The sequence below is a fragment of the Lepisma saccharinum genome, chromosome 21 (assembly GCF_977018435.1).
Source record: "Lepisma saccharinum chromosome 21, izLepSacc3.1, whole genome shotgun sequence".
Classification (NCBI taxonomy): Eukaryota; Metazoa; Arthropoda; class Insecta; order Zygentoma; family Lepismatidae; genus Lepisma; species Lepisma saccharinum.
In genome coordinates, this window is record NC_139249.1 from 33,030,451 (window position 1) to 33,056,982 (window position 26,532).

Genomic DNA, 26,532 nt, shown 5'->3' on the forward strand with positions numbered 1-26,532 from the left:
TGCAAATTCTGAAGAACAAAATTTTGGAGCGCGTAAACAAGTATTTACTATTGTACATTCGTTTAAAGTTGAGATATAGCCGTTTGAAATTGCGAGGTGGAACTGTACTTGCGGCCATGTTAGTTTTGTTGCACCCGTACCGATGGATATATGTAAAAGTCGGTTTTTCAGGGCTGTACCCAAAGAAATTTCATAAAAATTGCTGGCTCCAAATTTCACGCCCATGCCAGGTTCCGCCCCTGGGGTAATTAACGTACCACCTTCTACCGCTACTGCGGCCCCGCCTTTCTCTATAGAGTCCTTTTGAAAGACATGTTAGAAACTGGCCGGAGCCACCTGCCGAACACTATTTTTACCAAAAAATTAAACCTCAGAAGGTAACTTACCTCTTTATCCCAAGGCCAGGCACTGAATTGTGGGTCGAAGTTAAGTCGTATGTTAAATGTCTTTGTTGTACATTTCCACAGAATACTACCCTCCCCTTCCGTTCCTATCCCATTCCAGAAGTCAATCATAAGAAGAAAAATAAAATGTGTAGAGGTGCGCCTGTGACATGAATCCATGATGGAAGCCCTCAAAAACCGTGTTGACGTTAAGTACGCAAGGAATTTTAATATTACAAGAACGTAAATTTCGTAGCACGTAGATGTGAAAAAATTACCTTCCGCGCTATTATGAAACACCCTTTTCTTAGAAGAAACTTATATTTTGACGAAAATATTCGAAATGTGGCCTAAATCAAGGGTGTAGGATGTGACCACGGAGCCGTGTTCCTTTGTCCATTTCATCATATCATCAACCATTATCTTCGCAATTGGCCAGAAGTGGCAGAAAAGCGAAATGAACCTAATCAATCAAAGTTATAATCACTTACGTATGAAAAAAATATTCAAATTTAATTAAATATGTTTTTTGCTATATTGACAGGCAAACTGTTAAGTTTTTCAATTGCAGGTAACATTTAACAATATAGTTAGCCAACAATAACAAATACAGTAGTTAGACACTTTTGATAATAAGCCGGGAGCATACTGACAGTATCAAAATTGCCAGACATGCTATCAAGGATTGTGATGACAGCATTTGAAACCGCAACTATGGTTCCGGACAAACTTAAAGAAACTAGGATCTTCTCTTCCTCACAATATTGAGAAGCGTTGTTTATGTAGACGCTGCATTTACACGTGGAGGTCCTTAGAAGAATTGACAACATCGAGGAGACTTGTGGCAGCCATAAGCCTCGTAGAGATTGTGATGAAGATAAGGTTGGAGTTTCTTTACGTTTGGCCAGAACTTTCTACTTGCTTCATGCACAAGTTAATATCTGGAAATCTAATGACAAGATCTGCGTTACTAATGTGACTTTTGTTAAATGGGGTCGATATGATCATGATGACAATGTGTTTTTGGTACCATGCATGCTTGGGTGTATACAGCAGGGATTCCGGAGCGAATACAGAATATACAGAATGCGATACAGCTTTCTTGCAAAACAACCAGAAAACACCTTCCAGATGTTATACAATGCTACAGGAACTAATTTCCGTAAGTAGTTTCTTCCCAAAGAAATGTCATGAAAATTGCTGTCTAAATTTCCCGCCGATTCCGGGCTCCGTCCCTGGGGTAATTAACCTACCGCCCACTACCGCGGCCCCGCCTTTCTCTATAGTCTCCCTTTGGAAGGCATGTTAGAAACTGCCCGGAGCCACCTGCCCAACACATTCTCCGCACTGAAACATTGGGAACGTATCAAAAAATTAAATCTCGGAATCCCCTTTATCCCATTGCCAGGTACTGAACGAATAGCGGGTCGTGCGCCTGTGATCCTGTGATATGAATCCATGATGGAAGCCCTGAAAAACCATATTGACGTTACGTAGGTAAGGAATTTTAATGTTATAAAAATGTAAGTTTCGAAGCACGTAGAACTCTAAAAATTGCCTTTCGCGCTTGTTTGGAACTCCCTTTCTTAGAAGAAACTTCATTTTGGACGAAAATATTTTGAAATGTGCTCGAAATCGAGGGTGGGTGATGTGACCACGGAGCCTATATCATCTTACAGCAAAATTACTATACGTTTCCCAGCCTTATACGTTTTCCTCACTCCATGCCCCCCACCCCTCACGTCAAAGTATGATGAACGAATAGGTGCTAACTCATATGATAAAACACAAATGCGTAATAATTCACACCGTCAATTCAGTCATATGTTTCCAACATTAACTATTTGACTGTCGTGGAAATTTGTTCTTGCCGGTAAGTGGAGTGAGTGAACTGTAAGCTAGGCCAAGGCATGACAAGACACGAAAAGTCATGTTTTCACCTTTATTTTGCGTCTCTTTCTCTCACTACTGGCTAATTATGACGTTCAAAATGATTTGGTGATTGGATGAAACTGAAGAAGGGACACTCGCAAAGAAATATGCATTGTCAGGCAAGAAAAACAGCAAACTGTTATTACATATTCGATTTACACACAGCGACAATTATGTAGTGTTCTCTACCAAACAGCACAAAGAATAACAATTCTGCACTCACAAGTTGCATCAGCGAAAACAATGCTTATTATGAAAAAAGTATTATTCACTTGCTGCAATATAGATCGCCCAAAAATAATAGTAATGAGAGCACAAGGTTGAATTGCCAATTCGTTATGTAATAACCTACGTACATACAACTAATAGTTCGAAGCTGCACTTGTTAAGTATTTTTACGTAAGCATTAAGTAAATGCAAAAATCAGTTTTCGTGAATATCGTGTCCATTATTTACATACAGTAATATAAAAAAATATGTAAAGTTTAATATTACCTCTTTAAATAATTCCTGGAGTCTGCACAAATAAGCTCCAAGTTGCACAAGTTGTTTCATTGAGGTCTGGTAGGTGACACATTTCCACGATTGTACAAATGCATTTCATTTCCACTGAACAAGGTGACTAACGTTACAGTAAATGAACGACGCACTTCACAGTTTCACACTACGAACTTAACAAACACGGTTTCACGATAAACACAAACGTATTAATCACACTAGTCGGTAATCCACTACAATGAGCACAATTTCTAGAACAAACATTGCAAGTTAATCCAGTTGCACAGCTCACAGTACGTTTGTCCCTACACTGCACAAGTGCAAGGGACCTTCGCAAAAACACCGGTAGAGGGCAGAAAGTGTTACAACTTCACTCGGGAGTGCAATGAACAACGTCTGTTGTTAAAAAGAGTTTTAAAATGCAATTTAGGAATGGGTTACATTGGGAAGTTGCTTTCGAATTGAATCACTATTGAAAATATGTCACTAATTATGTTATTAGTTGTTGTGAATATATATTACTCACCTGAATGATACTCGTAAAACAAAATGAAGCAGTGAGTTCACAACTATAACGTTTGAGCCACACAGAAAACCGATTCCCAGCGATAGAAGCAGGAGCTGAATAACTCATGCTACCAGCAACATGCCAGAAGCCAAGGAAACGATAATCAACAGCCAGACAGCTCCTACCTGCCTGCCTGCCTACAAATTATTTCCGTTTAATACCAAAAAGGAGTGTGTAATGCAGTAAGTGCCGTAACGAATGACACTTCACCAGTAGCACAAATTTCAGGTATTTTGCTTTGGGAAGTGGGCAAGATTGACATAAACATGGAACATATGTAAATAGTATCTGTTCCTCTTGGGGATTTTGCGAAGGGGCAGAAAATGCTTTTCTCTCCTCACACACACACAAAATTCGGGGCACATGTACTTCACTTCAAACTACGAACTTGAGTTTTTAATGCACAGATAGGCTAATCGGGACTGGACCTACGGTTTTAGTGGAATTTGAACCACTATGTGCCTCCACCGGGTTTCGAACCCGGGACCCCTTGATTACAAAGCGGCGACGTTACCACAAACTACGGACTTGGCAAACACATAATGTATAGAGGGAGTTCTATCTTAGCGTAAGAGTAAGGAAATAGATTTTAAGGGATTAAAAATCGGGCGGAATATTGCTGTTTAAAGATACCGTTTGCTGTTTACTAAACTAAAACTAACGTCACGTACCTACACCTGTTTAAGGTTCAAATTTTCTGAAGAATAATATATAATTTTGACAGTTTGATGCAGTTTGTTTCCCCACATATCCACTAACGTACGTTGAAGTAAGTAATTGGATTTACTGTTCTAGTTCCAGTAGCATCAGAACCACTGACCTCTACCTACTTCCGGGAATCGAACCAGGAATTCTTAATTACAAAGTAATAATAAGTAGTTTCATGACTTTTTCTCGCAACTGTTGGCTAATCGTAACGATGTAGATGAATGATAAGTTGATAAAATAGAGCCTCCCGGATGTAGTGGTAACGTCGTCGCTTCGTAATCAAGGGGTCCAGAGTTCGAATCCTGGCCTAGGCATGGATGTTTGTAAGTGTCCATTCATCAATTTCATCATACTAGTATCATCACTCATCCTCATCTTCGCAAATTAGCCAAAAGTGGCACAAGAAGCGAAGTAAAATGAAGCAATTCAATCAATCAATCAATTCAAACTGTAGGTCGAATCCCGATTAGCCTACCTGTGCATAAAGTGAATGAAATTCATGCAGGGACACTTACAAAGTAACACCTATGCCTAGCCAGGATTCGAACCTGAAACATTCGGTAGCAAGATGGTGAGTGAACCACTCGACGAGGATTTTTATTATTATTATTATTATTAACGAAAACCCCTAAGCTGTAATATTACCTGCCATTCTCTTTCTCTGTTGTCTTATATCATTTAACTCAGTTATCCATCGTCCCTTTGAGAACAAGAACAATCAACCATGTCTTACCCGGGATTAGAACACAGGACGCCTTGCTTTGCATAACGCGGTGCTAACCATGGCAGCTCGTCCACCGATGCGACTTCTTGAAAGCAATAGCAGTATGCTGCGGCCCGCGTCCCGTCCTACCATCGTGAGGAAACTGGGGAGCTACGAAGAATGAGTCGCGTAATCTGGTCACGGAAACCTACAGCAACGACTGGGGGTTCGTCGAGCTGACCACACGTCACCCTGCAACTGGTTGGATGATTCCCATCTGTGGTGGGAGTGAGACCAGGAGTCGGTAAGTAGGCATTGGCCGTCACGTGCTGTTACGTCACTGGTTCAGTGCCGGATCTACAAGCCGCAAAATCCCGCAGTGCCGGAGACAAGTAAGCCTTTAGGGAGTCCTCAGCCATTGACATAGTAGAGGGATCGCGTATGTAAAAAATAAACGTAGTTACTCAGGGATACAGAAACGAATACAATACATAGGCTACAGGTAAAGTTAAAGTTCCCTATCCATATAGCACCGTGCATGAAAGCACATTTAGGGAACGTGGGGGTAGGGCCCCATATATTGTCGATGTCAGCCATCTTGGAGGTGATGTGATCAGCATCACGCTGCGGCCGCCTTTACCCCTCGATACCATTTGATTTGAGACTGAATGGGCCATAGAGCCGCTTTATGCGGGGACAAAGCCGGAAAAATTCCGATCTTAGATCCCCCACCCCAGATTTCCCGCGTGGCAGTCAGACTAGAATCAAATCAGGCTAGAATTTCACGAGAAATGCTGGAGTAAAGGTTCCTTCAACCAATCTTTAATCAGGAAAAAGTTATATGCATGATTGTAACAAATGTACCTATCATTTTCCAGGTGTGAGAAAACAGTGTACTATCACATAACCAACCCTCTTTCCCATTTAAAAATTTTGAGTTGGCTGAGTGTGTGTGGGTGTAGGTAGAAGGGGGGGGCTTTGGTAATATTTTGCGGGGGGCCCAAGGCTTGTAGATCCGGCACTGGACTGGTTATATATATATACGGTGTATATATATATATATATATATATATTAATGGCAGTATCTTATGAACGGCGTACAAGAGCCTTGGATGAAATGAAATCATGAATCTCGGTTTTGAGTCATGGGTTTTGTTTTATCAATCATCTATTTATCATTCATCCTCATGATTCCCCGTGGCGCAGTGGTTAGCACATCGCGCTACGACGCCAGAGGTCCCGGATTCGAATCCCGGCCTGGACATGGATGTTTGTGAGTGTCCATCGATTTCATCATATCATCATTCATCGCAAATTAGCCAAAAGTGGCGCAAAAGGCGAAGTAAAAGAAAAGCAGATCAATCAATCATCTTCGACTATCTAACGCGTTCATTGGTCGAGCCCTCTCGCAATGTACTTGCTCCGAAGACTTGCTTTCGTTCCCTTGCTGCATATATTCCAGGAACAGAGAATGTAGCTGCTTGAAATTCCTCCTCGAGAAAATTTTTAACACGGTCGTCGAGGGCACGTGCGCAGTACCATCAAGTTTCTTTTGGTGAAATATTTTCTCAGCTTTTATGTTCATGTGAGATTGTCACGACATTGCCCTGTACACAAGTGAACTAATACGTAAAACTGCCACAAAGTTGTCTTGGAACACAGAAAACCTTAAAGCGTTTAAATTGTAGATGTTACGAATCGACAGGGCGAACATATCCCTCCAAAATTTACACATTTTGGAGAAAAGTTGTGTTATTCCTATGCATGGCCGTAGGCAGGAAAACATTTCTGGGGGGGGGGGGGTTCTGGCATCGCCAGAAATTTGAATAATAGAAATAATAATAATAATTCAAATTTCATAATAATAAAACAATTTTATTCCATAATAATAATACTAATAATAATTATTATTATTATATTGTTATATCCTTGAGAGGGCTTACTCAATCCAGCAGATGAGTGAATATCCAGCATAAGTTTCTTTTTGTTTTTTTTTACGTTTCATACAGTGTGTACTGAAATGCACAATTATTTTATTTCGTCATTAAACTTTAGATACCTTCAAGAAAAAACTTTAAAAGTTAGATGGAAATCTTAGTCATAAAGATTTTGTTGTTTGACTTTAAAATTAAATTTTTGGAATTTTGAAAAGTGTGGAATCAGTTATTCTCTTTAAAAGCTTAGCCTGGTGCATGGATTGTAACCTCAATCGCGAACGTAATGCGCTACGAAACTGGGAGTACTAGGTTTGAATTCCTATCAAGGGGAATTTATTTTCGACTTTATCGGACGGGGAATTTAGAAGCTGGAAAGGGAATTTTGGGACAATCATAAGGGGATCTTCAGTCTATATTCCTTGTAACGCAGGAGCAACACTGGAAAGATGACAGCAGAAGTGATAATGGAGGGGCCGCGGGTGGGCTGCGATTCCGAGAATAAATCCTGTTTCACTCAACTTTCAGAATTCCAAATGTATGAAAATTCTAGCTCGATCGTTTCAACATTGTCTCCTTGTACTTTTGTGATGCTTCGAAAAAAAATTGAAAATTTGTTACAGATTTTGGTTTCTGAACATCCATTAATCCAACATGTCAGAAGTTTCGGGGGGGGTTGAACCCTAGAAACCCCCCCCTCTAAATACGGCCATGTTCCTATGGTCCAAGGATCAACTGTTGATCAACATAAACGTCTTGTCTGAATTAAATTACATACTACTGATTTTACTGATATGAATTATGGAATGCCAGTAACTAGTTTATATTCATTGCAAGGGAAGTTCAGGTTACGAGTCTAGCTTCAAATACCTTTCTTTCATGAAATATCTATTAAAAGAACATTATCGTTATTGAATTTGGAAACGAAATATTATATTAAATATTTAGAGTAGTAAGAAGAAATTAGAACCTTCCTTTTAGAGTATGATTAAAAATAAATTTTATAATAATAATTAACGTGAGAGACATCTCTTAATTGCATTGTACAACTTTATTATTTTAAATAAAATATTCTTTCTGTTTCATACGTTATATTTAGGAATTCTTCTGTAATCCTTTATTTAGATTAAACAAACATAATTACATGTCAATAAATTCACACTTACAAAAGCACCATATAGGACCTTTAACATGATTTTTCTCCTAATATATATGTATATATATCATTAATAAATATATGATTAAAATCCAATATATTTTAATATCACTCTTTTTTAAGAATCGTCTCAAAGGTCTTTTTAATATTGAAATAATTCATGTAACAGGATAATAACTGAAAGTTATGTTGATTTCAGTTGTGTGTGTGTTTCAACTTTGGGTTGGATTTAACAAGAAAATTTTAAACATTGATTTATATGACTTTATTATTTGGTAGTCGGATGTATAAGTAATCTAACTGTTCAAGAATACGAAAAAAGATATGTGCTGTTTATGCAAAGTGTAGAACAAAATAATAAATCAATAACAATAAATTCAGAAATCAAAATAATTTGGAAGACACACGTTGATAGTGTAGTGGTGGCATCTTATATCTTAGAATATTCACGACAAATAGATCTACACTGTCACGTAGTATTAATGGCCTCACGGAGAATGGATCCTGCTCAAAGGATTAAGTTTTCTCATTCTCACCCAACAGAATAATTATAAACATGTAGACCAGCCATTCCCAAACAGTATGTCGTTTCAGAGGCCAAAAGTGTCGTCAAATTTGATACTGTACTGTGCAATTATTGCACGAAAGCAAATAAGGTAACAGCTTAGCAAGAAATAATTAACATTATTTTATGTATTTGTTATTGTTGCTTAGATAGTTTATTGGACTGGTATATTAATATCATTGCAAATCTACTCGTTTCATCATTCTCACATTAAATCCTTTCACAAGAAGATTGATATGATGAATTACTACTGAATAATTCATAAAACTTGTTAGAATAAGGTTGAAGGACAAAATTCAAGGCTAAGACTGAAAGAGAACTGAGAGTGAATGAAGGTTTAATACAAGGATATACATAATCTATTATATTGTTTAATATGACTTTAGAGAAAGCCATGAGGAGAATGGAAGGAGAGAGAAATCCATGAGGAACCTTGCTCAACCGATTGAGTCAAAACCTGGCATTTGCAGATGACATTGCTATGATGACTCAGGGCTACTGGAATTGAAGGATGGACTGGAAATATTAGAGAATACGTCTGGTGAAATAGGATTCCTGATAAACCAAGTCAAGAAAATACAATAAAAATGAGTGAAGATGGAAATTCATTAGAACCAGCATTGAAAATGTGAATGATCGTGGAAGATATTGGTGTGTAGTTCTTGTGGGGTCCTCTACTTAATAATAATAATAATAATGTATATTTATCTTCCCCCACATTTCCACTTTAAATTTCAATTCGACAACTTAACTGCCAAAAGTAAAATATATCATTTCTACGAATACACAAATACATATTTTATTCAGAAACCTGCCTGAAATTCCATTTATGGACGTGTTGTGGTAAATAGGTGGTGAAAATTGTGTTTCACATGGAATTGAGAAAAAGTGTGTTCTAAAAATATTTCGAATGCATTTCTTACCAAAATTCTCATAAATCTCCTAAGAGATATTTCATAATGCATTTAATTTTTCAGTATACTTTTCCTCATGTTGAGAGATCACAAAATTGAGGGACCTCTTTTATTTTTATATTGTACCTCCCGTTACGAAATCGTGTACGCATAGACAAGTGCTGTATTGCACATTCTTTTTACTGAGAAAAGTAAGAAAAAAAGTTATATTATCTCAAGATTAGAGAATTAAATCGTTATGATTTTCGTTATTGAGTATTTTTGAATGGATGTTTATCTTCAAATCGCTCAGTGTGGATTTTTTAAAAGCATGGACTGTAACATCGGGAGGATTAAGGTAAGTGGGTGAGGGTTGAAGTGAGATTATTTCGTAGGAACACCCTTGAATTACCAAGTTTTCCTAGTCCGGTAGAGGTCAGCAACCTCCCTCCCCTACGTAATAATGGGCACAGAACACCCAAACGAATGACTATAACCTAACCTGATAATTCATTTCAGCCACTTCTACATGGAAAATAATCATTGCTGTTAACATGAAATTTACCAATGAAACTGATAAATAGCAACCATGGTTTAGCGAACATATTTGTGTCGAAATTTTTCATATTCAGAACAGGACACCAAATTTACAACAACAAACTGATATAATTCAACAAATCATTTTTTGGTTGTATGTAACTCAACACTTAGTACTAACCCCACTAGCTTATAAAATAAATCTTTGCTATAGAGCGAGAAAAGTTTTGATGAAAAAAATTTGTAAACAGATTAAAATACATGCTTTAGAAATAAAGCAAAATATATTACGAAGACGTTTGTGACAATCCTTAAAGAACAATTCAGTTACTTCTCACTACCCAAAATATAAAGCAAATCATGTATAAGTTGTATATTTATTAGTCGAAGTGGCTTTTGGTATATTCACATAGTCTTCAAGATTCAAAAATATTATGACACTATTATTGAATTTGTTTTAGAAAAAGTTCCAAATTTTAAAGTCAGTGTTGCTTTAGTACGCAATATCACTGTCGAATGCGACTGTTATTTTAAATTTTTCATAGCGTCATATGAAGTTTAGAATTCACACACTCACAAACAAGTAAAATTGAGTGAACTTTGAACTAAATACTTATGAAATCCACTTCAACTAGTAAGGTAACAGTTGTTTTGTTTTACTAACATTACAACCTTTAACTACAATGTTTGTATCTGGTTTATCTACAAAAACAGTCTTTTCATAACATTTTTTCAAACTACTCTAACAATTAAATGTTTGATTAGTAAATTCCCTCTGCCTCAAAAGCAGACATATACATTGGTACATTTTTCTTAAATATGACACGTTTTCCACCAGAAAAAAAGTACACATTGATTACTGGGGATGGGGATAAATTGTCATGTTCCCTCTACGTAGCACTTAACACGTATGCACAAGAATCACATATACTAAATGTATTCGTCCTTCTTAAAATGTACAAGTTAATACTTTTCTAATCAGTTTGAATGTTTGTTGTATGAATAAAATATGACGTTTTCTATGTTTCCTTCAAAATTTCACATGTCAGAAAAGTTTTCATCTGTTAGGAAAGTTTTTAGTTTAGGCCATTGTTAGAAGAGTTTCAGTTCACTTCACTTTTATTTAATCATTAACGTCATGAGAATGTGATTTTTTTATGCAAGGAATACCACTAAAGATACATTACATTATGTTATACTTATTTGACAACTTAGAAAATATAAGGAAAGATTTCTTGGCATATGAACGTTTATGTAACACCTATCGCATTAAATACGTATATTCAAATATCCAAACATGAATGATACGTGTCCCATCAAGGGTACCATAATGTTCAACTAACTTGTACAGTAATACGTGATACAGTGTAGCAAATGATAGACAATTACATTGCTTAAAACATAAAATGGTTTTTCACATATGGACATTTATGAAAATAATTAGTCTATCGCTGTCAGTAACTTCTTTCAAGTTGAAATACATTATATTTTTTAAAAAAATCAATCATACTTAATTTATATTTTCAGAAATATATTTATCTTTAATACGATTCGTTCATATGCCAAAAATTCTTACCCATTTTTTCCATTATTTATGGTATATATCAAATATGTTATGCAAGTTAATCGTTATGCAATAATCTTGTACATTTCAAATAAATTGAATTCATTGCAATTTGCTTCATTCCTTGTAACAAATAAACCGCACAGGTAAGTTTGTTGTATATTGTTTAAAAATAATGCACCCAGTATTAATTGGCACCAAAAAGGACAAAATCCAGCATGAGTATTAGACGGTAAACAATTACCAATTACTTCAACTGCAACTCACAACACTGAACACAAACAAGCTTTGGATTTAACTGCATAAATTTATATATATATAAAGATGTATCAATACATACTTATACCTATATACACTTTCTTTTATGTAGATAAAAATATTCACTTGTAACATTTATACGTCGATTAAATCACCACATTTCTCGCACAACACACTAATATTCTATAAAACAAATTTTAAGATTTTAACTTCATTGAACATGTTACAGTTACTGTTTTAATAATGCTATACATCACATTACCTTAAATTTGCGCTTGCTACAGACACACATACATACCGCAGATAAACAAATTCCCATTATATAAATGCTAAAATGCTAAATTATGATTAAATACTTCAAATCATTTTGACAGTACTCGAGTTTTCAGTCTGGATGAGTCAAAGTAGTTAAGACTTAATAGTTATGTTTGGCATATTTTCTCCACTTATTGTGGATAAATATCTAGTTCTAATTCCTCATAATTGTTTGGTGTGTTATGTAAATATGTCCCTAAGTTATTAACCATATTATAAATTGATACAAAATTTTAGCGCCAAAGTAAGCCACAATTTTAAAATTTTAAAATTAATTTTAAAAATGATTCAAGTCGACGTATATTTGTTATTAGTATTCTGCGGCAATGCAATTGACGATTATGAGGCATCCTTGGTCCCCTGACATAATCACTCATGATTTTATTTTAATATTTACTTCTCAGCCACTTTAGAATTAAATTTTGAATTTATTTCATCTCTATTAAGTTCTCCGCTGAAAGCAATTTTTTGTGACAATGTCTAATCTGATCAAATTAGTCTTATTTACTTTGTAAGTTGAAAAGAGCCTTGCAAATCAATAAATTTAATGAATATCTATTGATTTCTTAAATATACCAAATATCAATCATATTGGTTGGTTTTCTAAAACATATTAATTTTGGTAATAGGAACTAACACCTAGTTATTTGAAACAAACACAAGTGAAAATTCAAATAAAAGTTCTCATTATATGAATCAAATTAGGTTCTTTCATTGCAATCATTGTTCACTATTAACATTATGCCTTGCATGTGATACTTCTGTTTCACACTTCCTTGATTTGTCCTGAATGAATTTATTCATATAATGAATTCTTTGGCATTCAAACCACTGAAATTCAATAATGTCATGACTTAGATTGAAATTCGTTGATGTTTTCAGATTATCTTTCCAGTGTCATCACATAACAATTAATAATATGGTTAATTAAACACGAACACGTTGTACATAACAACGAATAACTAAACATCATAATATGAATGTCTTAAAAACATAACACATTTAATCATCTCAAATCAATAAACTAAAAATTCTTTCTCTAAATATTGCACAGTGTTAAATAACAAATTACGTTGTTTCATTGTAGTTGTGTATCAAAGTTTCATAGTTCATAAAGCATATAAAAAGGATAAATCTTATTGTTTATGACACCTTGATATCACATAGAAAGGAACGGTTTTGCAGTGTGCGTGCGAAGATCCATAAGACAATATAACTAATATTTATATATTTTTACTAGGGAAGATTAAATACATTTTTATATATGTAGGATACCCGGTTATTTCAATCCACTTCACACATAAAAACATACTGTTCCAAATATTATATTAGGTAGCTTTGTGTAAATGCTTGTCTAATAATAGACAAGTTGTTTATATATCCTATGAAACTATGGATAAACTTACTCTAGATATAAAAAAACTATTCAGGTTTAGGGAATCGATTATCCTACTTCACAATATGTTAAATATAAATTAGATAATTCTCTTTTAATTCAAGTTTGAATGTATCTTAGTTCAACATTTTGCAGCATGTATTTCATACAATAACACACATCTATACTAACCAGACAGAATATTTTTTAACTTAATTTCATGTTAAAATTAATAGAACTTCAGAAATATTTAAGAAATGGTTATTGTAAGTGTTGATATATTTGTAAAATCAACTTAATAAATTGAATTTCGAAAGAAAGTAAATTTGTAAACAACTAAACACATACAGAATGCACAGAACAGTTGCAGATGTGTGGTAGCTATTTAATAATATGTTTGTGCATTTATAGGTATGAATCACATAGAAGTTACATAATTGTTACTATTGTTCATGTTTACTGAATTGTTCTCTATCTTCAAACTGTACATTGTTTAAAAAATTCAATTTGCCAATACATGAATTGAAGCATTCCACCGAATAACGCTGTATGGCACATTTCACTGATTGAGAGAACAACGATAAAACCTGTAGTAGAATTTACTGTACTACAATAGAAAAAACATAAAACCTTATGCAAGCACAGTATCAATCTTTGAGCAACATCCTACCTTATACTGGCCAGCTTGTAGCCCGCAGCCGCAAGGCCGCAGCATGATTTCACTGGTAACTCAGCACATTCCCAAAAGTGCCATACAGCGTTATTCGGTGGAATGCTTTAATTGTTGTCCAATTTACTATGATAATGTAATTTGATATTGTATCATACTGTATGCACGCACAAAGATTTGATACAATTACTTAATGAGTGGGTTTCACAATTTTTAACAATTTCTTGTGGGGGAAAAATATTTATGTGAAATAAGTTCTGAGGATTGTATGTTCAAAACTATGCTTAACACATACGTAAGTAGTAGTATTGAATTTTCAAACCAGATCACAACAAAAGTATTTAACACTATGTAAAACAAAGCAGACAAGAAAACTTTTCGCTAGCAAATATTTATGGGACACAATTTATTTGACACTGTGGAGCAGTTTGGTATTTATTTTTTACACATTCATCTTTCTCATACGTTGAATGTAAAAAACATTAAGGTTAGTATGGCTTCAAGATTTAGCCCTTGTCACATTTTGTCATTGAATGATGCATTCATTGTTTAAACGATTCTGATTTATCCAGATTATATAATTAAATTGAGGAATCTTTAAAATTGTAGGGTAATTGTCAATATTATTATAATAATGATAACAGGAATCTTTACTCTTATCAGCAGGTTAGATTTGGTGTTACCTAATTTAAGTTAGGTCAGGAGTTGCCAAACGGTAACTGGGAGAAAATTAATTTTGTGAGTTTAGATATACTTTTCCAGTATGAAAGTGCAGGATATACCTTGTATTTTAAAATTATGTAATATATATATAGTCTAAATACAACGATGAATGGTTTGAAAATCTAAATATTGATTGACTTATGAATATTTTTTTAACTGTTTTTCTGTAAAGGTAAAATTCCTTATCATACAACTGCATTCCCACACGTCGAAATCACGCTGTACATGGCGTTTGGTAACTTTGATGTGACAAAGAATAATTACATAGATTCAAAACTAACATAAGAATCTCACATAGAATCCTGTGTAACAAAATGATGGCTTCTGTTTATTAGCTTTAGTACAAAATAATGTGACTTTAATTCATGTATCTTTATCTGAAGGCAAAACTGATGTATTGTGGAAAGAATTAATCGAATTCTTGTATACAATTAAATCGAGATTGTCATGGTTCGAAGTAGGAATTAGAAATTCTCTCCAGGAGACCAATAATTATAGATTCTCTACAATAACAAATTATACTGATACTGCCTAGTACAATAATGTACAACTTAAAAAAATCAATCATCACCAAAGGTTACGGAAAGTCTGTATGTTATTCACTAACATTGACACACCATAAAATAAATGTTGAAGTTCACTCTAACGTATGAAGGCATTGGCCACTGTACAACTCACAATTAACGAATTTTTACGCCCACACACACACACACACACATAGACTGTTCATCAAAAGCGACAAATGCACAGTAATGAAAAATAAGCTCTCTGGACTAAATTTCTGAAGTCTCATTTCTCCACATTAGTCCTTGGCACTTCCACATTTCAGGCTATAACCATTCGGATCTTCTGCTCATCATTCTCACAGCACATTGCAAGCAGATCCTCCCATAACTTCGGAAATGAACACTGGTGTTCCTGCTCCAAGGCCACCATCTGTCTTCTCCTGCTCGTTCTGCTCGTATTCGCAGTCGAAGTACTGACTCTGTAAAAGAAAATACATATTGATCAGTCAAAGTACTGATTTTATATCACTTATTGTATTCAGAACAATCTCAATGCTAACTTCATGATTGAAAAAATATGTATTCATAACAGTGAAAGAAGTGACTTTACAAGCCAAGAAAACCGTGTTTGTGAAGTACATATCATCACAACGGACTGACTTTGTAAAAAAGTTCATAGATATCACATTCAAATTCCGGAATTTGTAAAGTACACATTCATCACAGTCAAAGTACTGACTCTGTGAATTTATATCACAATGAAGGCACTGAAATTGTGAGTACATATACATTACAATCAAATGACTTGTTTTGTGTAGATGTTCAAATTCGTCACAGTCAGAATACTAATACTACAGCGCCAGCGGTCCCGGTTTCGAATCCCGGTCTTGGCATGGGTGTTCTTTATAAGGGCACCTTCATCAATTTCATCATATTATCACCCATTCTCATCGTCGCGATTAGCAAAAAGTGGAAGAAGACGAAGCTAAATAACAAAAAATCAAATCAAATCAGAATACTGACTTTGCAAAATATACATAGTTCTCAGAATTGATGTACTGACTTTAGAAAAGTACATATTCAACAAATCCATATATGGATAATGAAAATTCAAGGTTACATTCAAAGTAATAATTCTGTAAGGAAATAAATGTTAGTTAATGATGATGATGACTGCACTTGTAAAAATGCATATTCATCGTAGTGGATAGACTGATACTTTAAAAATAAAATTCGGTTCACCAAAAAATGCATAATCTGAATGTATGCATAAAATATTTGAAGTACGTATGATAAAAAAAAAAAAATCATCATATACGCAGAACAAGTTTCAAAAATAACAAATTGGAGTCTTTTAAACACTTACCATCACGCCATACACAAAACTTTGGATCAAATTACACTTATGTAGTGCTTAAATAGTCTACTTAGATAGTGAAGACAATTTTGTTACTTAAGGTATTTCCAATAATTAATGATAAATGCTAATACTATGTAAATATTTCCATTCAAAACGTTAAACTGAAAATGCCTTAGATGTGATTATTCTTTTCATTTACTTCAATTAGATACAACTGCAAGAATCCTTATGCTGTTCTTCCGCATATGGAGAAAATGTCTTATCTTACCTGACATTCTAGACATCTGCAATTATCGCTCATCTTACACGTTATCCCTCTCTGCGACGCTAGCACTCTGTACAACATCTTCGTGGACATTGGCTTCTGTTTCTTCTTGTCTCTCCGTTCTACAGGGGCGGACTTCGACGCCAGGGGCTCCGCTTGTGCTTCTAGACCTTTCTGCAAGACATTAACAGACATTCATAGCAGTGTGGGAATAAAACTTGTATTTCTGTTGGGTGGGAGGTGCTAGGACATGTCGTCCAATGTTGACTCAATGCTCGCACACTTAATTTATACAACAACAAAAAGAAAACTTTAAAATAAAGATAAACTACACATTCACTTCCTCACACAAAAATCCCGAATATCCACATTTTGTTACCATTTTGCAAGATATTACATATATACATGCCATTTTCTCATTCCACATTCCTGTGCCATGTTCCGACACAGGGAGTAGGAGACTTACCTTGTGATGACTTGTGTCCAGTTAGGTATGCAAGTAGAGGACGTTGCAAGCGATACTTGTAACCTGAACAAGTTTGTTTGTTTCATTTTCTTTATTTTACTTCGCCTTTTGTGTACTTCTGGCAAATTTGCGAAGATTGGAATGAGTGATGAAATTGATGAATGGACACTCACAAACATCCATGCCCAGGCCGGGATTGGAACCCGGGACCCCTGGCGTAGTAGCGCGATGTGCTAACCACTCCGCCACGGGTGGCCGGCGTATCCTGAAGAAATTTGCTTTTTAACCTCGAATTGAAATATTTGTGCCTCAGCATAAGTGTCGTGTTGTTATGGTGGAAGGGGGGGGGGTAAAATTATCCCCGACAGGATACTTGCCGGGGATACTGTGAGGGGAATTTCGGGCAACTCCTCCGCCTCCTGATTCATAATAAGTACTACTTTTGGCACAAAGAGAAAGTAATAGTTATTAGGGGAACTTAATGACAAGTACTTGAAGCATTGTTGCGAAACAGCAGACTCGGTGGCCAAAAGGGTTAACTGGTCGACTTCTGATACCGCCACTGAGGTTCCCAGTCCTGAGCATTGGTTTTCTTTACGAGTTTCCGCTCATGAACTTCATCTCGTCATCATTCATTCTTATCATCGCAATTAGCCAAAACTGGTATAAAGCTCGATTATAACTGTGAGTAGACGAAGACAGGGGCGGTTACCACCCCCTACTTTTCACTTCTAATCAGTGATGTCCCGTAGACTATAAGTTTACGTCTACATGCGTTGTCTACACGTAATCTACGCGTACATTACATTGGGTTGTAGTTTACATAGATTACGTAGACAATTTAAAGTGCATTAAAATTAATTTTCAAGGGTTTCATGAAAGGAAAGTGACATTTTCAACTATATTGGTTCCTAACGAAATGAAAAGAATCCCATTTACAACAAAATTTCTCTTCTCTTCTATTATCAACTATGGAAGAAGATCAATAGTATTCAAAAAACAACAACAGATGGCAGTCGTGAGGCAAAAGTGGTATTTTCCCCATAAAACACTAGAATATTCCTATATTAGGTTTCTTCCTAAGTGAGAAATTGTTCAAATTTGGAAGAAAGAGTAAGAAAAGTTCTCCTCACACATCGGCAACTGATACGCAGTATAATTTTCTTTTAATTCCACGGCAACCTTTGCCAAGTTATCACATTTCGCCATGTTGTTTACATAGATTACGTATTATATGTGTATAAAATAGTCTACGTGTAGAATGTAGACTATCTTTGTTTACGTGTAGACGCACATCACTGCTTCTAATAAAACCTTCACCATGTTACATATTTACGGTTTTAAATAAGAAAAGTAAAGGTCTTATTTTTAAATAATTCATGTATTACTGTTAAAGCATACGTTTATTGTATTACTTAATACTACAGCGCCTTGAATAACGTAGTGTGGAAAACGACCCAAGAAACTGGTTCCCCGAGACGATGACAAGTAGATGGCAGTGCGATCGACACAGCGGCTAATTTTGTTATTAAAGTAATGCGGCTTAGTTAGTTTTTGGAATATATTGTGTAGATTTGTTTTTCTAGAAAGGCGGTAAGTGAATTGATGGTAACAGTTATATTTGTGGAGTGATTTGCAGTCACGAAATGGTATTAATTTACACAGAAAAGTAACATAAATACGTTTTATGTGCAACGCAACACGAGCATCAACATATCGCATGTGAGGCTGGACGTCAAACGTTGGATTGTGTACACAAGTTTATTTTTGTATACTAATGAAATTGAAATAGTGTCATGAAGGGGAAAAAATGTTTCGTGGCGTACATATTATGAAGTCATTTTCCCGAAATGCAGATATTCGAAAGAATTTAATTTCATATTCCATGGAGTTCAAATAGCCGATTACGATGTACCTTGTCATCTCTATCAACAAATTGCTTTACATTCGTGTCGATTGGTAAGTAGAACTTTGGTGTTAAGGACTGTGCATTTTTACTCGTGACTTGGCTGTAAAATGTCTACCTTGTACTTGTGGAGTACAAATGTCTACCTTGTACTTGATGAAAATAAACCGCAAATTAATTAAATTAATTAATTAAAGTAAACGAGTATTGTCTGTGTGAATTTCCATAAAAATAATATTTGTGACAATGACAATATTAATGAACCTTTCAGGATAATGCATACACAATACTAATTCTCGCAGCAATTGTCATGTAACGTGTTACAATCCATACCTATGTTTTCTTCCGTATTGTTAATAAAAAACTCAAGGACAGGTCATGATAGACGGTTCATAATATTCTTTAATATTTTCGCGACTACTGTACCAAATATCATAACAATTTTCTGATGCAAAGAAATGTTACAAAGAAAAGAATCAGGCGTTGCAGCAAAAACCCCATTTACTTCCATTATAAGCAGTCGAGCGCTGTACCCCGGTGTCAACACCAGCGCCTCTAGCGGATTTCATTTTCGAGTGGAACCAGCGAGAGAGAGCAAAACCATGCCGTTTTCCACACTACGTTATTCTAGGCGCTGTACTTAATACCTACATAATGATTTCAAAATAACATTAATCTCTTAGCTTAAATTGCTACGTGATATTCAATGTACGTATTACGTTATGCGGAAGTAAATTTTTTAAAAAAAACCTTTTTGGAAGGACGTTATAGCAATGACAGCAAGAGAGCAAAAGCTATATTAAGCTGTGCTTCAGGAGTCCCTAAATATTCACTTTATTTAATATTCTTGCGTGCCTAATGGACTATAAGCTAGAACTTGTTGAATGATAAAAACCACTTCTGATTTCCTTTCCATGTATTATCTACTTTTCGTACATTCTTTTAATCTTTTCTACATTTTCTGTTATATTTTTATTTTCAATAAATCGATACTTATCCTCTAACAATTTATTTATATTATTTCACCTTGTGCTTCCATCTATGTTTCTTTCCAAAACCCCTTTCTTTCCAGTTGAGTGCGCGAAAAATATTTTTTTTAAAAAAATGAATAATTAAAATTACATTAATTAGGTTAACTATGTAATCAATGACCGTTAATACTTTAGTATATAATTGTATAATACTTGTCCTGTTATAATATATGGGTCTTCTACTGGCCGGGCCCCAATTCAAGTTAATAATAGGGTGGTTGCTAAGGGACATATCAGGGACTACATACAAATCAAGTTATAATAGGACGACGATGAAATAAATTATATTTATTATTTCAACTAAAAGCATAGGTATTTGGACCAAAAAGGGAAAAGCTTCACTAACATATCAAATTAAATTGGTATGGTACAGGCACGTATCTAGAAATATGTTTCGGGGGGGGGGGGTCCGAGCCAAGTGTCTCAGGAATAATAATATTATTAACACTACTACTAATAATAATGTTTATATTAAAATAATTATAAATCAAATTAATACTAATTACAATACATAAATTAAAATTATATTATTATTACACGAATAGGTAAATAGACTGTATAAGAATAAAGATATAAGAGTGAATATTCATTACGTAGCTTACCTGTAGTTAAGATCGGAATAATTACATTAAAAAGTGCCTGGCAATGAAATTAATGTCAAATAGATGAATATTTGAATATTTATCGAATAACAAAAATGATGTTACATGTATTTGGAGAAAAGAAAGTTTCTCATTAAAATTTTATGCATATAATTTGAGTAGTAGCGTACATAAATCTTCTTTGAAATGTCCTTCAAAGCCGTATGATTTCAATATAATCCTTGTCTTCCAATAAGTTCAGAGGAAATTACAACAAATGTTAAACGAGTATATTTTCATAATTAATTTTTGTACTTAATAAGTCTCTCGCGTGTGTGTGTGTGTGGAAGGGGGGTGGGCCGGATCCCCTAAATACGTCCTTCGTGTCCTTCAAAGCCCTATGATTCCAATATAATCCTTGTCTTCCAATAAGTTCAGAGGAAATTATACAACAAATGTTAAACGAGTATATTTTCATTATTTAATTTTCGTACTTAATAAGTCTTTCGGTAAGGGGGGGTCCGGACCCCCTAAATGCGTCCTTCGTGTCCTTCAAAGCCCTATAATTCCAATATAATCCTTGTCTTCCAATAAGTTCAGAGTAAATTATACAACAAATGCTAAACGAATATATTTTTCATTATTTAATTTTAGTACAGTAGAGCGTCGATTATCCGAAGTAATTGGGGGACATGGGTGTTCGGAAAACTGGTTTGTTCGGATAATCGAACTGTACATGTTTATTTGCCAAAAAGAAGTACTGTACAGTAAATTTATTCATAAAAACAGGCATCTCTTTAAGTATGTATTACAAAGTAACGTACAAAGGCAACTTTAGTAGGAATATATAGTATGCGGTACAGTTTATTAAACAAAAATATGTACATATTACATACGCATTTTGCATGAACAATACACACAGTACACAAAATTAACGTTTAAAAAAATCCTTTATTTTGGTCTGTCTAAGCAAGCCTACACGCTTACGAGCAGCTAAGTCACGTACTTTTTTCATTACAGATATCTGAAAGTGAGCGAGTACACAGTTCGGTTAAGCGGTCGTTCGGTTGACCGACGTTCGGATAATCGACGCTCTACTGTACTTGATAAATCTTTCGGGAGCGTTTTGACCCCCTGGACCCCCCCCTAAATACGTCCTTGGTATGGTATTTTTTTTTACAGTGGCTGGATGGCAGCGAGAATTGACTATCTTAGACCATAATTTATCCTGTAAACCGTTTACAGTAGGTTGACTTTTACGTTGTTTCTCCTTTGGAAACGGTATTTATAAATATAAAGCTATGTGAAGGAAGGGAATGTACTAGCTGGGGATAATTACCTTCCCCTTCCTTCCATTTGAGCATTGATCATCAATGATGTAGAGCGTCATTATCCTAATGTCCCGACGCTAAAGTGATCAATCATCAATTTCGACATCCAATCGATCATAGCTGTTTAATGTGTTCCATGTGAAACCTGGAGAATTGTTCTCTTCCTCGATAATAGATGTCACTAGTTTCAGGTTTTTGAGTAAAAGCAAATTATTAGGCTGAAAGATAAGTTATGTAAAAACGAACTAAGTCCTATATTTAAAATTTTAAAGACAGTTTTATCGTTAGATACAGTCCTTCAGAACGATGCAATCGTCATAAATACACATTTTAAACTGTTCTTAATGAAGGGACTTGTGTGATGTTTAGCATATAAAAACAATGCAGGAGTTCTATAATGGACAACAGAATTAAATTCAATGTAATGTCTATTCAATTACGTGTAAGCGATAAGTAAAACAAAAAAAGTATGTGTTTTCAAGGCGAATGAAATAGAATCTACAACAAAATTACACGTATCTACATTGGCTTGGAGTATTAGTAAGGAATATATACAAGTTTTTGGGAATTTTCTTGTGATGTAGTTTGAAAGATCGCATACATTTGAGAAAATTAATTGAATTGTTGCTTTAAGTCCACTTTATGCACAGAAAGGTTAATCAGGACTGGGCCTACAGTTTAAAGTTGGATCCGAACCACTATGTGCCTCCACCGGGTATCGAACCCAGGACCCCGTGATTACAAGGCGACGACACTACCACTGCCATCGGGGAGGCCAAGAGAGATAAAGAAAGAGACAGGACAAGTGCGTGTGTGTGTGTGTGTGTGTGTGTGTGTGTGTGTGTGCGTATGTGTGTTGCGTTTTGATACAAAGTGGAAAACGGTGTTTGAATTATTGTGCCACTTACAGCGTTTACCAATTTTAGTCTTCAATTCATTTAACATTGTTGTCACGTGCCATTTCCAACGACACAAAGAAAAATGCAAGGACCAAATGTTTCCCGAGAGCGACGATAGATGGCAGCACGCTATATAAAGAAGATCAGAGTTCATTGTAGAAACTAGGAGCGGAGAAGAGTGATTATATATATTATAGTAAATGCAAAATACATACAGGAAGAGTATAAAATTATAGAATGAAACAATCAGGAAAGTAAATAAGTGAGCAAATGAATTCAGAAATGTATCTCCTTTTTGATCCTAGTGATCAAAATTTGATTCAATACCTCTGGCGAGGAGAACATCGTCAGCTTTTGTATTTGTCAGTCCCTCGGTGGCGCTGTGTTCAATTAGACGCCCCGAAGCACTTACGGTTGCGCTTCTTATTAGACGCACTGGGCCATAGGCAGCGCTTGCTGTTAGCGATCCTGGACTATTCCCCTTTTGGTCGTTACATAGGAGGTGGCGCTACTGTCAGTTTAGTCGACCCTACTCTTTCTATAAGTATAGCTTGTATCGTTTGCCAAAGAAACGGGGAAAGCGAGCGCATATATGTAATAAATAAGATTACGCTTTAAAAGGAAAAACAATAAATTAGAAGAAAGAAAAGAAGAATAAGCCTTCTCAAAAATTAGAAAGAAAAAAGAAGAAGAAGCCTTTTCCTAAATAAAAAGAAGAAGTATTATCCAAAAAGAAAGAAAAGAAGAATAAGCCTTCTCAAAAATTAGAAAGAAGAAGAAAAGAAGAAGAAGCCTTTTCCTAAATAGAAAGAAGAAGAAGTCTTTTCCAAAAATAGAAAGAAGAAGAAGTCTTTTCCAAAAATAGAAAAGAAGAAGAAGCCTTTTCCCAGAAATTACGAAAAGAAAGAAGAAGAAGATTTCCTTTCATATATGTATAAGAAGAATATAACCGACGTAAATTTGGAATCAGCATATATATATATATATATATATATATATATATATATATTTCAATGTATATACAAGCTTCGCTATATATTTTCTCTGTATTGTGTATAGTTTTCAGACCTGTAGATCCGCATTTGACTATATCCTCTTGGCTAAAAAACGCTTTCTTATTTGGAATTCTCGAATAAAGAACCTATCCCCTGAGATTAAGATATCTGTAGCCGTGGTAAATAACATTTTTGTACGTACCCTCAGGGTCGTAGCATTGTTATTGTTATCAGCCATGTGTATTACTGTAGAAAGTTAAGATATCCAATTAGCAGTGTTTGAAAAATTACTTTTTAAAAGTAACTAAGTTACAGTTACTTAGTTCAAAAAATAAGCGAGAGTTACTCATTTTAAAAAGTAACTCAGTAACAACAGTCACTGGTGCTTCAAAAGTAACTATAAGTTAGTTTTAAAGTTGCTGCTGATTTTTATCTTGTAAACAGCTTACAAACAATCATCAATTGTTACAAAATAAATATATGAGAAGTTACATGTTCCTTATTTACTTTTCTGAGAATATATGCCTTCATATATTTGTATTATTACAGCAAATAAACATAGAACATTTGCTTCAATAAATTTAATTCGAAAGAGAATTTGAATGCTACGGTGCTCTGCATGTGGCGGCATCAATTCACCTTGCACTTGTTTCTCTCTCTTCCATTCCAAGTTCAACAAGATCCATTCTTTCGACAATGACATCTATCCGCGTTCCAAATGAATGCAGACTAAAATAGTGATTTTCACGCGAAAATACAAATTACGAATCGCAATAAAGCGTAGATGTAAATTGAACATACAACCAAGCAAAGCGTTCTTTCCTTAGGCGATTCCACGAAAAACCTTTCACCTTAACATCCAGAGAAGACAGTTGGAAAGGCGTCTGCCAAATTAACTCTTTCCCCACATTACAATTAACAATTTAAGTGTCGTGAAGTAACTTTAAAACTAACTTTTGATAACATTACTTCTGTCGGAAAAAGTAATGCTGGTTACATTTAGAATTCCTCAAATTAAGTAACTAGGAAGTTACTTCCAAACACTGGTAATAAGACAATGAAGAATGAGGGGTGAAATGTATACATTTTGAAGTAAACCTAGACTTACTTCGGCTAACACGTCTTGGTACGACGGAGGGGGTGATTCCGGGGGGTGATCTAAGCGTGGAGGAGACGCATCCTGATATCTCGGAGGCGGTGGCATTGGTGTGGTGGCGTGCGCCGAGTCATTGACCTCGTCCATTGTAGTTTCCGATTCTGCCGGTGGAGGCTCTTGCATCAGTGGCGCTTGGTCAGCGAACTCCACGTCCTCTGTCGAGAGCGGACGGGGAACTTGGAACCCTCCTTTGTTCCTCACGGTGGCGGGAGTTTGAAACTAAACACTTCTCAGCAGAAATGAGTCGGTTTGGGAGTAGTATGGAAGTACTGAGGGACTAAACGGAGGTAGAAAATCCCAAGTGGCGCTTGGCGCTTGGTCAGCGAACTCCACGTCCTCTGTCGAGAGCGGACGGGGAACTTGGAACCCTCCTTTGTTCCTCACGGTGGCGGGAGTTTGAAACTAAACACTTCTCAGCAGAAATGAGTCGGTTTGGGAGTAGTATGGAAGTACTGAGGGACTAAACGGAGGTAGAAAATCCCAAGTAACTACAGTTCGGCTTCATTTGTTCTTGGTGTTATGTTCTTTCCAGGAGCTCCCCACTGCCTTACATCCTGTTAAAGATGGATGGTGTGTCTTGGTATTACCTGAGAAAGAGAACGGAAATGACACTATAAGTACCTTCAGTAGATTGCGTTGGTAAAAATAACAATAGTAAAATTATTAAGTTTCACTAAACAATGCGGTAACGACACAAATTTGCCAGAGTTGGTCAGGATTTGGTCACAAATTGATGCTCATGTACAGTCACTTACACTTCTGGGTTGCAATGGTTCTATTTAAATTCAATGCGAACATTAAACCCAGAAATGTCCATGACTGTAGGATGAATGGTAAGTTGCTCTTGTTACTTTTATTGAAAATTCGTTAAAATTCCTACCGTTACATCCCATCCTGCAAAACAGAATTTGCTCCTGAATTTTTTACCATTACCTGGCTTGCTGCCAAAAATGAATATTATAAATTATAATAATTTTAGGGTATGTTTTAATCGGTATTTAGGGCATGTTTAACATATGTCAGTAATTCCATACCCACTTTCTTTCTGTCACTTACAATAAACAAAGCAAATCAAAATTCGCCGGCATCCTCTCCGTTAATTCGCACACTACTATAAAATATAAAAGCCTAAGAGTCTATTTCAGTTACACACTTATTTTTTTCTTACCGGGTGGCCCAAGAAAGGTACCCGAAATGTAGAATCGTTTTTTATGTGTTCGGCTACCTTTTCTGAGCCACCCTGTACGTACGAAA

The 26,532-nt window shown here is 35.3% G+C and overlaps 1 protein-coding gene across 1 annotated transcript; it reads right to left on the bottom strand.

Annotated features, from left to right (window-relative positions):
- Window positions 1–14,920: 14,920 nt before the first annotated feature.
- On the bottom strand, window positions 14,921–25,578 carry LOC146003930 (uncharacterized). Its single transcript, XM_083142435.1, has 3 exons — window positions 25,231–25,578; window positions 16,917–17,087; window positions 14,921–15,767 (listed from the first exon to the last, which is right to left on the bottom strand). The coding sequence occupies exons 1-3, from the start codon at window positions 25,399–25,401 to the stop codon at window positions 15,645–15,647; spliced, it is 465 nt and encodes a 154-aa protein (XP_082998561.1). The 5' UTR covers window positions 25,402–25,578; the 3' UTR covers window positions 14,921–15,644.
- Window positions 25,579–26,532: the final 954 nt, after the last annotated feature.